Raw genomic sequence first — 23,604 nt, 5'->3', positions numbered from 1 at the left:
GTGAGCCGTCACACTCGCACTACTAATTGAATATTCCTTGGTTATGCTCAGGTGTTCGGCTTTTGTGTTGGCGCATGTGAAACTAACAGACAAAAACTAACCAAAACACACACGAAAAAAACACCCTGCTGTTTCCCCATAACAACCACCTGGATACGTTGACGACCCAATTAAGACCCCCCCATTAAGATCTTTATGCCAATATAAGCTACAAGGACATGTACAGAATGCAGTTCCTGCGGTATCCTGCAGGGTTTGTCGGCTGTTTGTTTGAGCCCCATTAACATGGCAGCAGCGATATGTCACAGGAGCTCTTAGCACCGATTTGTTTATCAGAGAAGTGACTTCTATGCGGTTTCAGAATGTAAGAATCTAAAAGGCTCTTGTCAAGTTCCCAGTCATTATTACCTGAGGATTACACTCATGTAAACGTGTTATGGGGACGGTGCTTCAACTCCCAAGCAATCATGATTGCTCCGACTCCCAAAAAGCAGTGGTGGAAAAAGTACACACAAGTAAAAGTATCAATACTGCAATGTAGAAATACTCTGTTTAAACGTGACAGTTTGAAATTCAAAATGTACTTGAGTAAAAGTACGAAAGTATTGGCATCAAAATGTACTTACAGTACCAAAAGTAAAAGTACTCATTATGCAGAATGTCCCATTGCAAGTTTTCAAATGAATAAAATCTTTTGAAAATAGCAGATCTACAAGCTCACAATGTGTCGCACTGTGACGCATTGTGAGCTTGTAGATCTATTTTCAAATGGCCGAAATGTATATGAAGTGGTTAATGTATATTTTCTAATATTATACAAAATCTACAAAGTAACTAGTAACTAAGGTTTTCAAATAAATGTAGTGGAGTAAAAGTACTATATTTGGATCCGAGATGTAGTTGAGTAGAAGTAAAAGTATTGGAAATTGTAAATACTCAAGCAAAGTACAAGTACCTAAAAGGTTTACTTAAATAGAGTACTTAAGTAAATGTACTCAGTTACTTTCCACCACTGCCAAAAAAAACAATATATAATATAATTATTCCTTCAAGGCCTTTTTAAAATGTGTTCTGAGTGTTGGTGAGATCATCACAATTTGAGAGGTCTATGTGTTTTTTTTAATACATTTCTTCTGGCTATGCATTACGTAATCCGTGTCTGCCCGGAATTCCCAGCAATCATGACCTAACCTGTAACACTGTTGCCAACTTGGCCATTATATGACATAGCAGCTGTTCAACATGAGCTATCTGCTATCGCATGAGCTGTCTCCATGTCCTGATTTCACTCTGGGGTATGTAGGCTACACTGTAAAATCCTCAGTGTTCATTTAACTCAGAGAATGTACAAACTCAGTGGTGGAAAAAGTACGCAAATGTTTTACTTTACTACTGGAATTCAAAATTTACTTGAGTAAAAGTACAAAAGTATTGGTGTCAAAATGTACTTAAAGTACCAAAAGTGAAAGTACTGAAATGTTTGAAAATAGCAGATCTATAAGCTCACGACGCGTCGCGATGCAACGAGTTGTGAGCTTGTAGATCGGCTATTTTCAAATCGCCTAGGTATAAAATAGGGCTAAAGTGGTTATGTATGTTTTATAATGTTATATATTTATATCAAAGTAACTAGTAACTAAAGTTTTCAAATAATTGTAGTGGAGTAAAAGTACAATATTTGCCTCTGAGATGTAGTGGAGTAGAAGTAAAAGTATAGACAATTGGAAATACTCCGGTAAAGTAAAAGTACTTCAAAATTGTACTTGAAGTACAGTAGTTGAGTAAATGTACTTAGTTACTTTACACCACTGTACAAATGTAACCAAATAGACCCATGTGTGACCGTTTGGTTACATTTGTGCACTCTCTTGAGTTACAAATGGATACATTAAACAGTGATGATTTTGCTGTGCATGGTGAAAGTTTTATCCAAATGAATTCAGCCTGACGGAAATGATTTTGCACCCACATCTGCACTTTGATAATGAATTAGGAAGACATACTTTGTACAAAATCATTAACTCTTGTTTTGTGCGTTGCATAATCTCAGTATCTTTCGATTATTTATTTTTGAATTCATGGAATGAATACTTGTTTTTTGAACAAGTGAATAAAATATACAGTAAAAGAAAAACCTTCTCAGCTCCCTCATTCTCTGTTCCTTCTTGGTTACCGGTGATGGACAAAGTAGTGAAAGTTGCTCTGTTAAATTTGTACTTGAGTTAAAGTAGGCTACTGGAGTGCTTTTTTGACATTTTCCATAAAAATACAAAGATTTTCCAGGAATGTTCAAAAAAATTCACTCAAATATAACTAAAGTCACTCAAAATAATTACTTAATTACAGTAGAAGTAAATGTACTTCGTTACTGACGACCACCATTTGTTGCCTTGTGCAATTTCCTAGTAGCCCTAACAAAATGACACCTGGGCTGTCAAATATATTTTAGGAAAGCTCATTTAGACGTTCTGCTTATAAATGTTTAACTTCCTGCCATGCTGTTTGCCTTAGGCTGAGGGTTTTATTGAAGATGACAGTCCCTTCCTAATATGCCTGAGGATAGAACAGCAAGAGTGAAGTCATCACGGAGGACCATGTTGTTCGTTTAAACATCAAGAACAGTGAATTCAGCTTGCGTGAGTTTGTTAAAGCAGGGTCAGAGGAACCCCGGGGGGGGGGGGGGTGTCTGACAGGCTCCATGATATATTTTACAGTAAATTGATTATAAGTTGTTCCACACAAGAACGATTATCTTAATAATAGTTTGTTTGTTACTCTCATCACTGTTTCCTCTGCATCTACGGTAAGGCACTAATATTGCCATATGGAGGTCCCTGGGAAAAGATCTTGGTGGCGTGCCCAAATGTCTCTATTTGGGGGGCCTTAAAGGGAAATGAGACCCCAGGCTGATTTTGTAGTTCGTTTTCAAGTTCAGGTTAAAAACTACATCAGATTTAAAAATGGCAGACTAGTATAAGTAACACAGCTGCACCAAATAGATAGACAGTATTGACCTGAAACCTAACACACACATTAATGATTTGATTAGCTGCGGCTGTTGCTTAAATCTCTATGTACTATACAGTAATGATGCAGCCTGCCATGTTTTTACCCTGCTGTTGTCACGATCTGTGACATGTTCTGTCTCGCTGTTGTGTTTTTTTTGTATTTGTTGTTTCCTAGTTAAAGTTAGTGTTTGACGTTTCAGTTGCGTCCCTTTTATTCTGAGTAATGTTGCAGTCCTTGTTTCCTTGTTGGGTTTTGCTTTACACTCCTGTACCTTGTTTTGTAGTATTGTTCCTTTGTTTCCTGTTCTCATTGTAGCTGTTGCCTATCTTGTCTTGTCTCACCCACCCTTTGATTAGTCATGTTCTCCTCCTGTGTACTCTTAGTCCCCCAGCCTATCCCTGTGTTGATTGTCTGTTGAGTTCACCTGTGTCCTGTTATTTCCCTGTCTATTTAAGCCCTGTGTTTGCCCTTCACCTTTGTTAGTTCATTCATTGTCTACTGTTGCGTGTGGCATGTCTTGAGTTTTGTCTTATAGTTTGTAGTCCTCCCTTTGAGTTAATGGAGGAGTTCACCCAAAAAAGTGACTTGTTTTATATCAATTGCACGCCCCATGAAGCCTTGAATTCATGGATTTATTTTTGTTTTTGTTGCCTTCCTGAGCCAACAATTTGACGACCGTCCGTGTGTATTTCCGGTAGGAGACACAAAGAATCTACTTTGTGTCTCCTACCGGATACATTAGTCGGTAGGAGACGGGAATCAAATTAGGAATAAAACAAATGCATGAATTCAAGGCTTCATGGGGTGTGCAATTGATAGAAAATAAGTCATTTTTTGGGTGAACTACTCCTTTAATAAACCCTCTAAACCGACCTGTTAAGCCTCTGTCTCTCCTGCATGTGGGTCCTACTTTCTGGCTTGACTCGAACCGTTATAGCTGTAGTGGAAAACAAACCGCAAAATCAGCCTATTCATGCCCCTTTTAAATTGCTTAGAAGAGGCAGGGTTATGTGCTGTGCTTTAAAATTAGATTTAGAAGTTGTAAAATAAAGTAACATCAAAATAATGTAACTATCAAGTCTCCAAAAGAAATTAGGAAGAATATATTTATATAATAGAATATCACTAAAAAAACAATAACAAGACATCACTCCTTTTATTACACACCCATCAGAGTGTGGGTGAATTACAAAGTATGTTCACAAATCCAAACCGAAAAACAAGACTAAACAAATTAAAACAAAACAAGACAACAATATTTGGAAGTCACATACACAGATGCTGTAAGATTTCTTTCCCCTTGGTATTTCACCTGCAACGAACATAAAAAATACATCTGATCAAAGCTTCAGCTTGTTTGTAGTATCTACACATTCAAATCAATTGGCCATGGAACTTGGTCACAACATTTTTATCTCTCTGGAAGTATTTGGTTATTATTAATTAGAAACATTTTAATATTTCTGAGATTTGCATCCCATGTATACATAATTACAATATGTACATTCAATTATGGTAATGGTGTAAAAAGCAGTATCAGATAATGTCATGGTTTTTGGTAATTACATGAGTACTGTTGTCAGTGTAAAGGCAACACTGTAGGTACATTTGTCACAGGATTTCGCTAAAGTAACTAAGTACATGTACTCAAGTACTGTACTTAAGTACAATTTTCCAATACTTTTACTTCTACTCCACTACATCTCAGAGGCAAATATAGTACTTTTACTCCACTACAAGTATTTGAAAACTTTAGTTACTAGTTACTTTGTAGATTTTGATTATTATTACAAAACATACATTAACCACTTCAACCCTATATACATTTCGGCCTTTTGAAAATAGCCGATATGAAAACTTGAAATGGGACATTCTGCATAATGAGTACTCTTACTTTTGGTACTTCATTTTGATGTCAATACTTTTGTACTTTCACTCAAGTATATTTTGAATTTCGGACTTTTACTTTTAACAGTATTTCTACATTGCAGTATTGATACTTTTACTTAAGTAAAAATGTTGAGTACTTTTCCCACCACTGGTAATTAGTGAGTACTGTTGTCACTGTAAAGGCAACACTAGGTACATTTGTCACAGGATTTGGCTAAATAATGTTTTCACAATGGCTTTTAGTCGGGAGCTAAAGAAAACGTAAATGTAACATTCTGACATTTGTGTGAATGTATGTAAACCTCTTTTTACAGTCATGTCTCCATCAGTGCTTTTTCTTAAAAATATATATCTTCAAAAACAGCTTATTAGAAAGAGAAGTCTAACTCCACAGTCACAATTATTGACTTCCCTCCCTCCGACAAGTCTTTATTCCTGCATTTTAACATTTCAATCACAGTGCTATTATTTATTATATTTATTAAGTCTTTATATGAATATGTGTCAGTGAGGGGTATATTAAAACCTGACAGCTTAATGAAGAAGACTTGATTTCACAGCTTGGATCCCACTATGGTCTCATATCTGCTGGTCAGGTTCTCAAAGTGAGGTCCTTGGAGGGGGCTCCAGAGGGCAGCAAAATAGCAAAAATATCTTAATATAGCATCACAAGCATTCTTGGAGGCCCACTTGCAATACCCTCGCGGCACACCTGCGTGCTCCGGCCCCACAGCTTGGGAACCACTGACCTGTACAATAATACATCAAACAAATTGTCCTCTGGGGAGTATATTAGGTTTCAAAAATGCCAGACCTTCAACATTAAGTGTGAGGCTCTGTGTATATCGTTTTCCTCCCATGTCCTCGTTCTGCCCTCCTGCTTCTTCCTCTCTTTGTTTATCATTACGATAGATCCACCACTGTCCAGTCCTGTGCCCCGGAGGACCAAACGCAAGCAGGTTTTTCATCCATAACCACAAAGCTACAAACAGCTGACTTCCACGTGTGACTGGTTGATGGTGCGCTAACCACTTTAAACCATAGAGATATAGAAAATAATAGAGAGGTAACGAAAATCCCCGCCCATCCACTTGTATGGAGTTGCTCACCCAGCGAATACTCCCTTTTCACCCTCGGACAATTGGTGGACATTTGGAAAAGCTATTCCGTACACAAGCAAATCTTATTCTCTTTCTGCCCACTGCTGTTCTGTATATTATTGTCTCCGCCAGGAGACTATGTTTTCGTTCTCGTCCTTCCGTGTGTCCACCAAGCTAACATTGGTCAAGCTTCACGTGACACGTGACAATATGTTGAAAGGGTGTGCTTTGATTGGCTAGCGAGACGCAAAATAGAGACCTATAAATAGGTGTGTTACTTCAAAAGATCATTTATATCTTTTGAAGTGAGGTAAGACAGGATTAATCAGGAACAGTACTGGCGGAGACCTGTGCTCCGAGGAGCACATTTTCTAGTTATTATTCTGTTCATCACCATAGGCATTTTTCTAAAGTGAAAAAGAACTAATTACTTAAAGTTTGGTTAATTATGACTTTGAAATTCATAGAAGTTTTGAGAAGCTACTCTGTATACAAATGAAAAGTATTGTTGCTTTTCTCCGACTGTGACACCACACTTACCCTAGCCTTCTTCTAACTAAAATCACACACACACGCACACACACGATCATACACATGCACGCAAATGCTCAGGCGTCTGCAGACGATGCGAGTGTGGTGTAATTTCCCGCCTTGGCCTCGATGCTGTAGACCACTGTAGGGACGTCTAGCTTTCTCCTCATCTGGCAGAGGATGGCGACGGCCAGCCCTGTGGACACCACCTAGAGGGAAGGGAGAGAGACAGTACATACAGTATGTAGAGTGGTGGAAAAAGTATACTCACATTTTTTACTTAAAGGTAGGGTAAGTGATTTGCTTTGGTTAAAATAAGTGTTAAATAGCTCTATATTCTGATAGTACTCATTGCTATAGAGTGTTTGTTCAGTATTAGGAGTCTCTTTGTCTCTCCACCTCTATATTAAACAGAAAATGCATTTTCGTTTCAGTTTCATTTCCAATTTTATCCAATCAGGATAGAGAACTCAATCAGGATACAGATTAAACAAGTGAAATTGGAAGTGATGACACTAAGAAATGAGCAGACAAAATCGGAATTGGAACACTATACAAATGAAGCTTAAAAATGGGTACTTTCTCCTGATTGGCTGAGATTTTGACACCTACCGATAAATGTATTTTCTGTTTATTAAAGAGCTGGAGAGACAGGGAGACATCTGTTACTGAAAAAACACTTTATAGCAATGATTACTATCAGAATATAGTATTTTAACCTTTTAACAAAATACTTTTTGTTTTAACCAAAAAATATCACTTACCCTACCTTTAAGTAAAAGTATCAATACTGCAATGTAGAAGAACTCTGTTACAAGTAAAAGTACAGAATTCAAAATGTATTTGAGTAAGTATTGGCATCAAAACTTAAAGTACCAAAAGTGAAAGCAGTCATTATGCAGAATGTCCCATTTCAAGTTCTCAAATGTCTATAAATCTTTTGAAAATGCGCTGGGATGCGTCGCATCCCAACGCATTGTGAGCATGTAGATCGGCTATTTTCAAAAGGCCGAAATGTATATGGGGCTGAAGTGGTTAATGTATGTTTTGTAATAATAATAAAAATGTGCAAAGTAACTAGTAACTAAAGTTTTAAAACAATTGTAGTGGAGTAAAATATGAAAATTGGAAATACTCAAGTAAAGCAAAAAAAATCCTATACTTAAGTACAGTACTAGTAAATGTACTTAGTTACTTTCCACCACTGAGTACACGGTAGAGCCCATCCATTGTTCTTCACAGTGCTGCCATACATTGTTGTCGTTACATAACCTAGTCACGTCACCAATAAAACATGCTGAAATAAACAGATTTTCTGAGCCAGGTTTACAGGATCATAGGTGTAAAATTACTACAAAGGGGACAGACAGACAGACAGACAGACAGACAGACGGTTATAACGGGTATTCTGACAACGGGCATATAATAACGGGTATTATTGCATAACATGCCAGGGCATGCATTCCCCAGACCCACAGATAGAGAGAGTAACGTCACGCTTTGATCTCACCGCAAAGCGGGCCGCTATGGGCTATAGTTCCAAACAAAGGAACTTCCTCATCCATTCTTCTTACAATAGGGGTCAACGCTAGTGTCGTCACTCTCGTGTTAGATCACGCTGGCATTCCCTACTTGCATTAGCCTGATTATATCAGCCTGAAGCTGCGTGGAGCTTCAGTCTGAAATTGGCTGCAGTGTCGGCGATTACAAGGGGGAGGGGATTCAAATTTCCCTAAACCAATCACAAGAGATCCACGGATCCGCCTACATCTGACATCATCGCACAGCTAGTTTTAGCAGATATTTGCTGATTGGCTTGTCGCTAGACCCACCCCCACCTCCGACTCTCATTGGACGGTACTTTTTGTACCGAATATATCCATAGACTCACATTTCAACACCAGACCAAGAGGGGCAGTCCACTCGGAGAGTGGGCGGGGTCTATGGTTTGGAACCAGGCTATATTTGCATTTGTATCCCAACTTGCAGCCTTCCCGAGTAGGCCGGTGACCTGCCTAGTAATTAAAATAATGCCTAGAAATTAAAATAATAATAATAATAATAATTAGATTCATAGCATCATACGCTAAGTATAGGTTTCTCTTGCAGTTTTTTAAGCAAAATGTTGTTTTCGGGTAAAGGGAGTGCTTGGATTCCGAAATTAGGCCAAAAACGGTTTGAGAACGACGACAACATGAGCGTGTGCACAACCTAAGCTCGCGACAAAACCGAGAGGTGCCAACTCGACGGGCTTTGCCAAACAACGTCATTTTTTTCTGCTGCGTGGTGCAAAGTGTTATGTCATCATTGGCCTTCCTCCTGGCGAACACACACTCCCATTGTTGTCATTGATTGGCCACTTGACACTTCCCGACCCTTTCACATCTGGATGAAGGCTGTCCATTCAGCTGCCAACAGAAGAGCCTTATACATCCCCCAAAGGGCCGAACAAAATGTATCACCGGCCGAAATAATGCTCAAAATGTCAGCATATGACACAAATAAAACAGAAGTGATACTGTAGACATAAGAGTAGGCCTATTGTATATACAACAACGTAATGTTGACTCACACATTACTCTTCATGGGTTCTGATGATGGCCCAGAAGTGTACAATGTCATTTTCTTGTTTGCTTTCTTTTAATCTGTTTCTTGGGTTGTATTTATTTATTTATTTTAATCTCCCTTTAACCAATTTCACTCTGACATTTTCCCAAATATCACTGAAGTATAAAATCATTATTTTTTAACTTACAGTGCAAAGTTATGTATCAGCCAATTCACTGGATTATGCGTTGGATTTGCTATCATTGTTTGCTTTTAATGTTTTTGGCACAGCACTCCCTGAAGATCCTTTTTCGGTGTCGCATTTATCTTCTGCAAGGCACAAATCCTTTCCACTAGACTTTATGTACCAAAGAGGACACCATGAAATAGTTTATTTTTTTTATGTTTTACATTCTTCTAATGTTCATTCAAGCTTTTTATATGCTATTTAGTTGTTCTGTTCTCTTCTCAACTTTTGTAATGTTGTTTGAGCAACCCAAGTTGACATACATAATCTTAAGTAAGTACAAACAATATATCTTTATAATGTTTGTTATTCTCAACATAGGCTTCTGTGGGACTATCTGTGTGTGTGTGTGTGTGTGTGTGTGTGTGTGTGTGTGTGTGTGTGTGTGTGTGTGTGTGTGTGTGTGTGCGCACGCGCAAGAGAGTGAAAGAGAGAGAGAGAGGGACTCAATAGATGATAGATGGAGAAAGTCATTTAAACGGTATGTTACATGGACTTGTGAAATACTGATGTTACAACACGTACTGAAAAACCTTCCCAGTGTGGAGAAACAGGAGAGAGAAAGAGAGACTAAAATTATGATATTCTAAAAAGACACCAGCACCAACAATTCTTTCTACATATGACTGCACTACAGACGGACGGACGGACGGTAGATTAACCCAGTAAGACCTGGAACGCATCTGTGTCACTTTAGATTTCTTTGGCTATTCAAAAATAATAGATCTACAAGCTCATAGTGCGGCACCGAGTGCCGCGCTATGAGCTTGTAGATCTGCTATTTTTGAAAAGTATTGAAACATTTTTTTATTTATTTTTTCCCAAAAACTTTTTTTTTTTTTTAAGAATCGCCTCAGGTCTTAATGGGTCAAGACATAATATAAAAAGAGAGAGAGACATGTAGACAGACAGACAGACAGACAGACAGACAGACAGACAGACATAAATTGCATACCCAGAGCAGCATGAGTCCCATTGATATTGCTATAACAATATTAATGGCCAGAATCACGTGGGCGATCACGATGGGAAGGCATGGCTGAAAAAGAAGAGACAAAAAAAATTGCACTAAAGCCTGACGTATACAGTACTTCTACTTTTGTTTGACAGTGTCGCATGCTGAAAATACCTGATCCAGAAGCTGTGAGCTTGTAGACCAGCTATTTGTTTTTTTTTTACTTTTTAGGATGCTGTTTTTAGCCTAAGAAAAGAGAGACAAAGAGGTGGGGATATCCTACAAAAACACTGTTGAGTATGGAGTGGATTTGCAGGAAGACATCCCCAAATGGCATAATATTCTGACAGGGTTGACGTTTCACTGACATCTACCACTTAACAAGTGTTTATTTCCTGTACAACTATAAGTGATCAAATGACAAACCCACATACACACACAGGGGCGCCGATATTTATAAGCTCTAGTACTGGGTGCGCAACCTGGCACACTTGCGCGTGCGCGAAAAATGTTGCGGGTTTTGGATGGATAATTTACTTTTTTGGGGGGGTTTTGTAACTTTATTTCGGTAAATTCGGTTTATTCAGTGGCGATCTGAACCAGGCGATCTGATTTTGAAAATAAATAAATATACATGTTATTTTTTTTTATTATTATTATTTTTTTATCAGCACCCAGTGGGTGCTCCTCATTTCACCTGGGTGCTTTAGCCCCGAGACACACACAGTATCGGCGCCCTTGTACACCCACACCCACATACACCCGCACACACGCATGCACGCATGCACACACACAAACACACACACAGGAATATTTGTTACATCTAATGTTATGTCATGTTGTTGCAGTCATAGCAAATTAGAGGAAACAGCAATTTATTGTAATCAGTCCAGTCTGTGTGTTAGCGATATGACTCCAGAGCAGACGGAATGGATTTTCATGCACCAGAGATATGATCTGTTAGGCCGCCCCAAAAAGGGTCAAAAAGGTCAATTTCACAAACAAGATCAGGGTCAAGATTACATAATATTTACGTCATATGTGACAAAAGTTGAGACGGACATTGGTGCAGGCATTGGTACTTCAAGAGCGTTTTTTTCTTTAACTTCACATTCCTCTCTTTCCCATCCAGACTTTTGGACTGTGGATTGGAATCAGTTCCAGTTGATCTAACTAGCCCTTAAAACTCCAGCCTAAACTAAAGACTAACACTAAGCCACTAAGCATATACTGCAACTTTAACCCATTAAGACCGGGGATGCATCTGTGTCATTTTAAGATTTATTTGGGCTATTCAAAAATAGCAGATCTACAAACACAAAGTGCGGCACAGAGTACCGTGCTATGTGCTTGTAGTTCTGCCAAAAAAATGTAATTGTGAAAATATGTGCAAATCTTTGAATATAGTATTATTTTTTATTTTGAGATGGGGTCCGCTGCCAAATACGTGTAATTTTGGGTGGTCCTTGACATGAAAAAGGTTTTAAGAACCACTGATATTATAGAAACATAAGTTTTTTTTTAAACAGTTAAGAGATTTAAAAATACATTTGTAGAATCCCCCAGAACCAAAGATTTGAGTTACAAATGTTTGCTTATATATTTTTATTAATTTTAAATGTTTTGACAATAAATCGGTAAAATCAGGCAAAAATAAGAATTAAATAACGTAACCCTAACCAAACCCTAACCCTAACCCTAAAACTGAAATAAAGTTGCCAAAATTAGAAAAAAAAACTATCAAAATCCACCCAAAAAACGCAAAAAGGTGTGTGTGTGTGTGTGTGTGTGTGTCACCTACCTCCTTGTAAATCATGATGGGCTCCTCGTCTGTGCTCTCCTCAGAAAAACTGCTGTTCCTAGGGACTGCCACCTGCAACAAGCATGGGAAAGAAAGAAAGACATTTTTTTCAATTGATTAGTCACCCCATGGAGACTTGAATTCATGGATATTTTTTTGTTTTTGTCGCATTTCTAAGCCAATAATTTGATGACCAGCAGAAAGATGCTAATGTCTCTGGTAGGAGACTCAAAGTTGACACTTTGTGTCTCCTACCGGAGCCGCTGCCGGTCATCAAATGATTGGCTTAGGAATGCGACAAAAACAAAAAAATATCCATGAATTCAAGTCTCCATGGGGTGTGTAATTGATAGAAACATTTTTATAAAATTATCAAATATGTCAAACCCAAACAGAAATATAAATGTTATTCATATGTTCCGATGTTCAATGGCCAAACACAGAATTAAATCGTTAATCGCAATTATTTGAGTGACAATTAATCGTCAACTTAAATTCTGGGTTCTGGGTTGAGTTAAACACAGAGCCAGTAGAATCAACAATCCCCCCGGACCTCCGGTCCACTAGGAGGCAAGACAATAAATGACAGGGAGCACTTGTGGGTCGGTTTCTGCTACTCACACAGTTGCTCAGGTCGTCCTCGTGGCAGAGGCAGGTCTCAGGGACAACGTCCCCCCAGTCCTCGTAGCCCGTCTCCAGGCCACAGCATTCAAACTGAGAGACACGAGGGCACAGAGCCGAGTATTAGGAGATACATATATGTATACAGTACACACCGCACACACACACACACACACACACACACACACACACACACACACACACACACACACACACACACACACACACACACACACACACACACACACACACACACGCACACACCGTGACATACAGGGACATACTGTATACATCTGTACAGCTGACGCATACTCAGTCACAAAGGAAGAACAAGCAGATGACAACCTACATTGTACTGCATGCCGGAGACCAAAGCTTTGTTAGAGTCGCTGGCTTCGCTGAGCGGCATCATGGCCTGATGCTCCCGCCTGATCTCCTCACCGACCTGTGGACAAAAAAAAACACTTATATTCACCAAATCAATGAAGCATTGAGTTTGAGTGAGTGGCTTTTCCTTTGAGTTTTTTTTCTTTCCTTTTTTTCACACACTTGATTATTGATTCGTATGGATTTTCTTTCATTTAAAAAGTAACCGTGTGATTACCTCGTGTCGAGCCGGCAGTGCTCTCATGAGCTCCACGAACAAGATGAAACTGGTCAAGGCCATTCCGACTGTGAACTAAAACATACACACACACACAAAGTGAAGTCACACATGTACACACGAGCGCACACACACATTTTAACACTTTCATTGAAGTTATTTCTAACTTCTCTAAACTTCTTAACCTAAACTTCTTAACTGCCTTCCCGAAGGAGCTCTCTGTTATAGCTATGGGTTAAAATCCTGTGAAGAACATGAAGGTTATGGATCACAGCAATGAGAAGAGCAGGAACTGGGCTCAAAGCCAGCCCTCTCTTGCATGCCAAAACCAGTGGTGGAAAAAGTAGAATTTCCTGCCAATCGCGCATAAATGCGTTCTATTAAATAGCGCACTTGTCCGCCAAGATCGCATTAATGCGAGCTATTGTTTAATTGTGTTTTAATAGACGATCGCGCTGTTTTCTATTCATTCCGAGATCAGTTTCGTTTTCCACTGACCTCCGCCTCACCCGGAAGAAAAATCAGCGATTTACGTTTCCGGTTTCCGGTTTTAGCTTGAAAAATTTGATTTTTAGGCCAAAATAGGGCAAAACATGTTTTTTCACACGGTATAAAAAACGAACAGAGAGCTCCGCTTCTATTTTCTTTAGTCTGGATGACGAACAGTTATCGTCGTTGTGTATACCAACGATCTGAAACCCGATCAAAGCTAAGCTATTTCCGCCCTACGGAAGTGGGGCGGAAATACATCGTCAGCGACCCGGATATGACGTTTGCAGCCTGTTTGGGAGGGGGGGGGGGGGGGGGGGCGAGAGAATGGAGACGTAGAGAGAAAACTTAACTCTTTGAGTGCTTCTCTATCTGTCGTGTGTGTCTATAAACACAGCCAGACAAACGATCAACAAACGAGCAAAAATGATGTGACCGGTTGAAAAGGGTTATAAAACGCAAATCGCTGGCACAGGGGTGAGTACATTATGAATAAACTCTGGCAGTTATTGTATTAACTTAAGTAAAAGTATCAATACTGCAATTTAGAAATACTCTGTTACAGGTAAAAGCCTGGGTTAAAAAGTCTAAATGTACTTGAGTGAAAGTATTGGCATCAAAATGTACTTTTACAAAAGTAAAAGTACTAATTTGCAGAATGTACCATTTCAAGTTTTCAAATATATAAAAAATAATTTGAAAATAGCAGATCTACAAGCTTGTAGATCGGCTAATTTCAAATCGCCGAAATGTATATAGGGCTGAAGTGGTTAATGTATGTTTTGTAATAATAATCAAAATCTACAAGTAACTATAGTAATAAATGTAGTGGAATAAAAGTACAATATTTGGACCCGAGATGTAGTGGAGTAGAAGTAAAAGTATTGGAAATACTCAAGTAAAGTACAAACACCTAAAAAGTATACTTAAGTACAGTACTTAAGTAAATGTACTTAGTTATTTTCCACCACTGGCCAAAACACATCACATTCATGTTATAAATTCATATGGATTGGCGTGACTGGCCTTTTCCGTTTCCATCAATCAACAAATTCCAGTCTGAGGCCAACAGAAGCACACTGAGTCATGGGGTTTGTGTTGGCAAAGGATAGAAAGTGTTTGTGTTGCCAAATGAGAGAAAGGTTATGTTTGTGAGACTTACTAATACGAGAGCCCATTTCTTCTCTTTACAGATTCCAAACAGACCGATGATGGCCAACAGCAGGGTGACAATGTCCAGGGCGTAAAGGATGGTTATTCCTGTGATCAGCTCGTCCATCTGGAGGAGAGAGACGGAAAAATCGACTCTGTTAGGCAGATTTAAACTTTTTTATGTTTTTTTTTCGTCACTCAATGCCCCGCTTCATCATAGTGCAGGGGTCTTCAATAGGGGGTCCGGGACCCCTAGGGGGTCCTCAGGGCTACTGTAGGGGGTCCGCCAAATCTTTGTGTGATAGGATTTAGTTTTTTTACATTAACAACTTGAACCCTAGAATTCCTTTTCTGAGGGGAACATTAGCCGAAAATAGCCGATCTACAAGATGCGATCAGCGCGAGGCGTTGTAGATCGGCTATTTTTGGCAAAGAGGCTATATAGGTGTAGAGGGAAAAAAGAGCAGACTAAGTAAAAAAAAAAACTTTAATCTGAAACACAATTTTATACACGATAGAGTAGGGGGTCCCTGCTTCATCTCTCTCGCAGCTAGGGGGTCCTTGGCCTGAAAACGTTGAAGACCCCTGTCATAGTGTCAAGCAGAAGGTAGTGAAAATAGCCTATCTGTAAGCTCACGTTGAGTTTCACTGCTATTTCCACCATTTCTGTATATTTTTGTTCCATTTCCTGAAAAGTCCCAGTTTTGGACATAGAAGGTTTCCACCTGACAGCGACAAAATGTAATGATTACTGGGCTCGAATCCTGAAAGAGAGCCGACTCACATGCCTTCATCCATGATAGTTAACTAAAATGAACCCATTAAGACCGGGAACGCATCTGTGTCTTTTTTAGATTTCTTTGGGCTATTAAAAAATAGCAGATCTACAAGCTCATAGCGCGGCACCGAGTGCCGTGCTATGAGCTTGTAGATCTGCTATTTTGTTTTTTAAATCATGAAAATTGTGCAAATCTTTGAATATATATTCTACAAATGTCTTCTAAATCCTAACGGTTAAAAAAAAAAAAAAAAAAAACGTATGTTTCTATATCAGTGGTTCTCAAACGTCAAGGACCCCCAAAATGACATGTATTTGGCCGCGGTTCTCAAAATATTTTGTTCCAGGGACCCCCAAGAAGCAAAGATTTGAGTTGCGTTGTCAAAATACATATAGTCAAAGATTTTCTTTTTTTTTAATCACGATTTTTCAAAAATAGCAGATCCACAAGCTCATAGCGCTATCAGCTTGTATATCTGATATTTTTTTTATAGCCAAAGAAATCTTAAAATGACACAGATGCGTTCCCGGTCTTAATGGGTTAAAGAAATAATGAAAACTAGGTATAGGCTACAGTTTATAAGATACAGTTTAGTTAACAGAAATAAAAATACGAAAGAGGCTTTACCGAAAGTTTTAACAGTATTACGCAATTTTGAATAAAAGACGTTTTAAAATCTCGATCATGACAAATTCCCAAAATTACAATTAAGCCTGACCCTAAAACTAAAACTAATAAAAACTTAAAGGACGACTTCACCCATTTTCAACCTATCTTCATATTACTGGTCGTCACTAATAATCATTATAACATGGTACCATTTTTGTCAACTGGGTCTGTGTCTCAGGGGAGGGCTGTGGAAAGTTCATAAACCCGCCTACCAGTGACATCATCAATGGGGCATCCAAGCTAATAGAACGGCAGGCTTTCTATTTCTGGAAAGTTAGCATGCTGTAATGGAAGTAATTGTTCTCGTGTTAATAAAAAAAATCCAAAACTGCTTAACGATGATGTCACTGGTAGGCAGCCCTCTTATGAGACACAGACCCAGTAGATTGTTTTTTTTTACCATTTTATCATGAGCATTAGTGAGGACCAATTATATGAAGATAGGTTGGAAATGGGTGAAGTCGTCCTTTAACAAAAACTAAGACCTTTCAGAAAATTAAAACGAAACCAGTAAACCTTTCCTCCATCTCAACTGGTCTCGCTCAATAAAAGAGAAAGCAATGCCATGTGGACTGTGTACCCCCCTTTGTAGGTAAATAAATCAAGTTGTGTGACAGGCGGGGTCGGGTTCAGAGGGCAGAAACATCCCATTGGGACTATGAGGGGTTCAGTTAACCGTTTCCCCTTTATGTACCATTTTGTTTGACAAGTTGTCTTGAGTGACCCATGTAATGACACACATAGCCGAGGGAAGCCTTTGCAAGTGAAAGTTTGTTTTGACAAATGCTTTGCTATCTAGCTGTTGGCTGGACGTTTTGGCTCGGCCGAGGTCGTTTTGACCTGCAATTCTGAAAAGGAACTGGACTGTGTGCATGAGTTCTGTTTCCTCTGTCTTTTTTTGCAGCCCAAGGTCAAATAGTCAATTGTGGTTATAGTCACCACATCCTTGGTGATTTTTGTGTGCAATACATTGTCAGTTTAACCCATTAAGAACGGGAAAGCATCTGTCATTTTAACCATTATCGTATTATACTTTGTCTATTCAAAAATCGTGAAAATGTGTGCGAATCGATTTTTTTTAAAGCGAACATTTTTAACTCAAACCTCTGCCTCGACAAATGTCTAAATCCTAACAGGTTTTGTTTTATGTTGCTATAATCAGTGGTATAATCAAGGACCACCCAAAATGATATGTATTTGGCTGCGGACACCCTTCTCAAAATATGTTCTTCCAGGGACCCCCAGAGGCAAAGATTTGAGCTAAAAATGTTCTTACAGTATATTCAAAGATTTGCACACATTTTTCAAGTTTTTTCAAAAATAGCAGATATACAAGCTCATAGCGCGGTACCGCCAAAGAGATCTAAAAATGACACAGCATGCGTTCCCGGTCTTAATGGGTTAATGTCTATACATATTAGCACGTGTTCACTGTTCAGCTCATGATTCTTCTTTATATCTGTCCAGAGTACTGAATGGAGTTTTAAACTTTTGACACATCTTTTGCTTTAGTCTATGGTTTCAAGTTTCACATTTGGGGAAAAGACATGCATTTAACATATTAAAACCGGGAACGCATCTGTGTAACCACTTAAACCATTATTTTATACTTTGGCTATTTTTGAAGAATCGTGAAAATGTGTGCAAATATTTGAATATATATATATATATTTTTTTAAAGCGAACATTTGTAACTCAAATCTTTGCTTCTGGGGGGTCCCTGGAACAACATATTTTGAGATGGGGGTCTGCGGCCAAATGCATATCATTTTGGGTGGTCCTTGACATGAAAAGGTTTGAGAACCACTGATTATGTACTAGCAACATACGTTTTTTTCAAAATAAAATTTTAGGATTTAGAAGACATTTGTAGTATCCCCAGAAGTAAAGATTTGAGTTAAAATGTTTGCTTTAAAAAAAAAAAAAAAAAAAAAAAATATATATATATATATATATATATATATATATATATATATATATATATATATATATATATATATATATATTGCAGATCTACAATCAGCGAGGCACCACGCTATGAGCTTGTAGATCTGCTATTTTTTGAATAGCCAAAAAAATAAAAAAAATAAATACAGATTCTTTCCCGGTCTAAATGGGTTAAATGTGAGAATTAACCAACACCTGCACTCTCTCAGCTGACACTGTCACCCAGGGCGAACTTCCCACAAGTGACTAGTTGGGGGGGATTCGGGGTCTTGCTCCGGGAACCTTCCGCAGGGAACATGTTGAAGTTGGCGGTTAGCTAGCGGGGGTTTAAAGCCAGATGTTCCAATCTGGCTCTACGGCCAGATTTCATTCAGCAAACTTAGAATCTATTTCATGCGTCTCGTCGTTCCCATTCCAAGAAGATACAGTGAATGAAAGATCTTATAACTGTGTGTTCCAGAGTGTGTATCTGATTAGATTTTATTTAAGCAGGGAACTGTGGTCACATGTGACACTAACGGGTCCATTTGGTTCAATTTGTACACTCTCAGAGTTAAATTAACATTGATTTTACAATATAAGTTGGGGTCCCAGAGATATAAATGCCATTAAATGGGGGTCCGTAGCCCTAATGCATGTCAAACTGAGGGTCCTTGAAATTAAAATGGTTGAAAATCACTGCTAGAGCCTTAAAGATCTTCTCTTAAGGGTGTCCTTGGCATATCTTTTCAAATGGGGGTCCGCGGGCTAATAAGTGTCAATTTGGGGGTCCTTGACATGAAAAAGGTTGAGAACCACTGCTTTGGGGCAGTATGCTTTGCCATAAAACATTATCTGACAAAGCACAATGCATTGTATATGACAATTCAAACCTGTGTGTGTATCATACAATGTGTTAATAGAAACCTATCAATCCTTTTCATTAGTCAGAATAGTCACCACTTCCTTGGTGATTTTGTCCTGCGACACGTTGTCAGTTTTTACATATGCAGCATGTGTTCTTCTCTGTCTATTGTCTGTCAAGAGTTTTGCATTGTGTTTTTAACCCATTCAATCCGGGAACGCATCAGTGTCACTTTAGATTTTTTGGCTATTAAAATTAAGCAGATATACTAGCTACTGTATGAGCTTGTATATCTGCTATTTTTGAAAAAAAGAACAAACGTGAAAATGTGTGCAAATCTTTGAACATATATATATATACAGTTTTAACTCAAATCTTCGCTTCTGCATGGGGGTCCCCGGAACAACATATTTTGAGATGGGGATCTGCATCATTTTGGGTGGTCCTTGACATGAAAAAGTTTGAGAACCACTGATTATAGCACCATTGTTTTCAAAAACTGATTTAGGGCGCGCTCCCACCAAAACATGGTTGGCCGCTGTTAAACGCAGGTTGTGCGCGGCCACAGTTTTTTGCAGCCAGCGGATTCTAAAAAAACGCAGTGACACGCCTGTCACTCACTTTCAGGACCCTCCCCGTAGCCCGCACCGCCTTCTGCCTTGAGCACCATGGTGCTTCCTGAGTCTTAGGACGGTCCGCCTTCGACTCACCCGATTGGACAGAGGGGGAAAAGCAGCTCCTGCCTCCAGCAGTTTTATGCTTCAAATGGACAAGTCGTGTAGAGCGGATAAACGCACGGTCTGCGCGACAGGCGGAAAGATCCGCTCTTGCGTGAATCCACGCATTTACATTGACAAAGCATTGGTAGATTCCGCCCCAGAGGTAAAATAAAGGTGTGGTGGGAGCGCGCCCTAAGAAGACATTTGTAGAATCCCCCAGAAGCAAAGATTTGAGTTACAAATGTTCACTTTAAAAGGTATATATTCAAAGTTTTGCAATAGATCTGCTATTTGAATAGCCATGAATACTCAAAAGTATAAAATAATGATTATAGCTAAAAATCTAAAATTGACAGTATGCGTTCCCGGTCTTAATGGGTTAAACTTTTGACACATCTTTATGCTTTTGTCTATATGGTTTCAAGTTTTGCATTTGGTGGAAATTACTGTCTTTAATGTGAGAAACCCAACACCTTGGCTTGTCACTCTCACACTGAACACTGTCATCCGGGCAGGGTGACTTCCCACAAAGTGATCAGGTGGGGGATTCGGTGTCTTGCTCCAGGAACCTTCCTGACAACTAGGGACATGCAGAGGTTGTTGGACACACTGTCTGGCTGTTGCAGGGGTCGAAGCCAAAAAAATGTCAATCTAGCTCTTATCGGCAGATTTCGGTTGGGTTCATAGCCGAATCATTCCATTCTCTCTACCCTGACATTCCTCACAATATGATCTGCTATGGAAGAAAATACGCTAGAAACCCGTCTGCAACGACCACAAGCTTGATGACGTTGGAACAATTTTTTTTAGATCTCTTAGATTTTTTAGATCTTTTTTGGCTATTCAAAAATAGCAGATATACAAGCTCAAAGCGCGGCACCGAGTGCCGTGCTATGAGCTTGTAGATCTGCTATTTTTTTTAAAAAACTTGAAAATGAGTGCAAATCTTAGAATATATATTTTTTTTAAGCGAACACTTTCAATGGATTAAAAGCAGTTCAGTTTAGATGAGAGAGAGAGAGAGAGAGAGAGAGAGAGAGAGAGAGAGAGAGAGAGAGAGAGAGAGAGAGAGAGAGAGAGAGAGAGAGAGAGAGAGAGAGAGAGAGAGAGAGAGAGAGAGAGAGAGAGAGAGAGAGAGAGAGAGAGAGAGAGAGAGAGAGAGAGAGAGAGAGAGAGAGAGAGAGAGAGAGAGAGAGAGAGAGAGAGAGAGAGAGAGAGAGAGAGAGAGAGAGAGAGAGAGAGAGAGAGAGAGAGAGAGAGAGAGAGAGAGAGAGAGATCCAGACAGAGATGGTATTACCTCCTCAGCTCCGTGCAGGTATCCATGACTAAACAGAGTGACTGCCAGCAGCAAAGCACTGATGGCCTGCAACAACAATCACAACAACAACAAACTATTTAGTTTCATCCATTTATCTGATGCGTGATCTGAGAGTGTACACAGGTAACCAGTGGTGGAAGAAGTACTCACGTTTTGTACTCAAGTAAAAGTACCAATACCACAATGTAGAAATACCCTGTTAGAAATAAAAGTCCGGTATTCAAAATGTACTTGAGTAAAAGTATACAAAAGTATTCACTTTAAAATATGCTTAAGTACTGAACGCAAAAGTACTCATTTTGCAGAATGCCCCATTTCACAAGTTTCTGAATGTATTGAACATAGCAGATCTACAAGCTCACAACGCGTCACTTTGCGATGCGCTGTGGGCTTGTAGATCGGCTATTTTCAAATAGCCTAAGTATGCATAGCACTGAAGTGTGTAATGTTTTGTAATAATAATCAAAATCTACAAAGTGACTACTACCTAAAGTATTCAAATAATTGTAGTGGAGTAAAAGTATAACATTTGCCTCTGAGATGTAGTGGAGTAGAAGTAAAAGTACTGAAAATTGGAAACGCTCCAGTAAAGTAAAGATTCCTCAAAAGTGTACTTAAGTACAGTACTTGAGTAAATGTACATAGTTACTTTACACCACTGAATGTAACCACGGGTCCATTTGGTTACATTGGTTCAGTCGACAGAGTTAAAGACCCATAATTGTCCTTTTGGTTTCTAACTACTAACAATTTAGCTGGGGACCCCCTGGAACTCCCTCACAGTAACAAATGATAAATGGACACTGATGGTTTTTGAGTACTTTTTTCCACCACTGCTAGCCTAGTCATCTACTAATATTAGGCTATAATTAAAACCACCCGGTCACCGCCCATGTTACAGTATGACTAGAGTCTAGAGGAGCGTCACCAGCGTTACTCGGACAACGGTGCCCTATCGAAACCTGTGACTGGAACAGGTGCGGCGGGCGGAGACTGCAGTGTCGAAAAAAACAAACATGTTGTTGTTTAAAGTCTAAAGTTTAACTCCTTAATTCATTCGTTTTGGTTCAAGTTGTTTTAATCCGAACTGAACAAGATCCACATACTGACTATGTCTGTTTTCAGTGGTGGAAAGTACATTGATTTACTCAAGTAGGCTACTGTATCATTTTCAAGTACTTTACTGGAGTATTCCCACTTTTCAGTACTTTTACTTCTACTCCACTACATCTCAGACTGAGGCAAATATTGTACTTTTACTCCACTACAATTATTTGACATTTTTAGTTACTAGTTACATTGCAGATATACATTATTACATAATAAAATATACATCATTAACCAGTACCACTTTAGCCCTATTTCATACCTAGCCAGGTTGTTTGAAGAGCCGATCTACAAGCTCACAACATTGCATCGCTACCGTTGTGAGCTTGAGATCTGCTATTTTCAAAAAATGGAAACATTTTGAACACATGCCTTTTACTTGTGACAGAGTATAGGCCATGTTTATATTGTGGTATATTGCTTTTATTTAAGTAAACAATGTGGGTACTGTTCTGATGGTGTTTATGTGTAAACGTTCCTCGTTACAATGTTTCTCTTGTAACATAATGTAACATAATGGAGCCCACGCCCACGCGGCCCCACCCCCTCCAGTCTGTACAGTGACCGGTGTAACACTGGAATTGGTAACCTATTCAATTCCGTGACTTCCCGTCTTAACTGCTGCGCACAACCTGAGAGCAGTGGTGTAAAGTATAAGTACATGTACTCAAGTACTGTACAGTACTAGAGTAACATTTTGGGGTATTTTTTTTTACTTTACTGGAGTATTTCGAAATTTCTGTACTTTCACTTTTACTCCATTATCATTATTTGAAAGCTTTAATTGCTAGTTACTTTTTGATTTGTATTATTATTACAAAACATGCATTAACCAGTCCAGCCCTATTCTTCGGCTATTTGACTTGTAAATCTGCTATTTCCAAAACTTTTGTAGGCTACTTTTACTCAAGTCAATTTTGAATAGGACCGGACTTTTGTAACAGAGTAGGCTTAGGCTATTTCTATATAGCAGTATTGATACTTTTACTTAAGTAAAATATGTGAGTACTTATCCCACCACTGATATCTAGACTGATATGACTAATCACTAATGATTATGAAAGACCATCGTGATTGAGTCACATAATCCGATAGGTCACCAATGTTGGTGTATCGCCTGGAGGCTCCCACACCACGCAGAGACAGTCTGGATGAAATCTGATTCCAGAATGAAAGACAGCCTGTGATCGCAACGAAAACAAACGACATGTGTCCGACCTGATCTGTTTGTTACATTGTAACCTTGTTATTTAAGGTTTTGATCAGTTTTGCAG

General features: G+C 38.9%; 1 protein-coding gene across 2 annotated transcripts in view; it reads right to left on the bottom strand.

Moving 5' to 3' along the window:
• Window positions 1-4,146: 4,146 nt before the first annotated feature.
• LOC311039695 (tetraspanin-8-like) overlaps window positions 4,147-23,604 on the bottom strand; it is a 19,741-nt gene continuing 283 nt past the window's right edge. Inside the window, exons 2-10 of one of the 2 annotated variants that reach the window (XR_014600188.1) lie at window positions 21,203-21,268; window positions 14,957-15,073; window positions 13,306-13,380; window positions 13,051-13,146; window positions 12,702-12,794; window positions 12,081-12,152; window positions 10,280-10,363; window positions 6,366-6,739; window positions 4,147-6,093 (exon numbers count right to left, since the gene is read on the bottom strand). Coding sequence is in view for 1 of the 2 variants with exons in the window: in XM_084049649.1 (XP_083905775.1) it covers window positions 6,608-6,739; window positions 10,280-10,363; window positions 12,081-12,152; window positions 12,702-12,794; window positions 13,051-13,146; window positions 13,306-13,380; window positions 14,957-15,073; window positions 21,203-21,268 (735 nt within the window). In the remaining variant the exon portion in view is untranslated. Of the gene's footprint in view, window positions 6,740-10,279; window positions 10,364-12,080; window positions 12,153-12,701; window positions 12,795-13,050; window positions 13,147-13,305; window positions 13,381-14,956; window positions 15,074-21,202; window positions 21,269-23,604 lie in introns of both variants that reach the window. The other variant, XM_084049649.1, reaches the window with a different exon arrangement.

This window comes from Gymnoscopelus microlampas, assembly GCF_963454915.1.
Source record: "Gymnoscopelus microlampas genome assembly, chromosome: 23".
In the NCBI taxonomy this organism is placed as follows: domain Eukaryota; kingdom Metazoa; phylum Chordata; class Actinopteri; order Myctophiformes; family Myctophidae; genus Gymnoscopelus; species Gymnoscopelus microlampas.
Note: the sequence above shows the minus strand (reverse complement) of the source record. Positions and strands in the feature narration are given on the sequence as shown.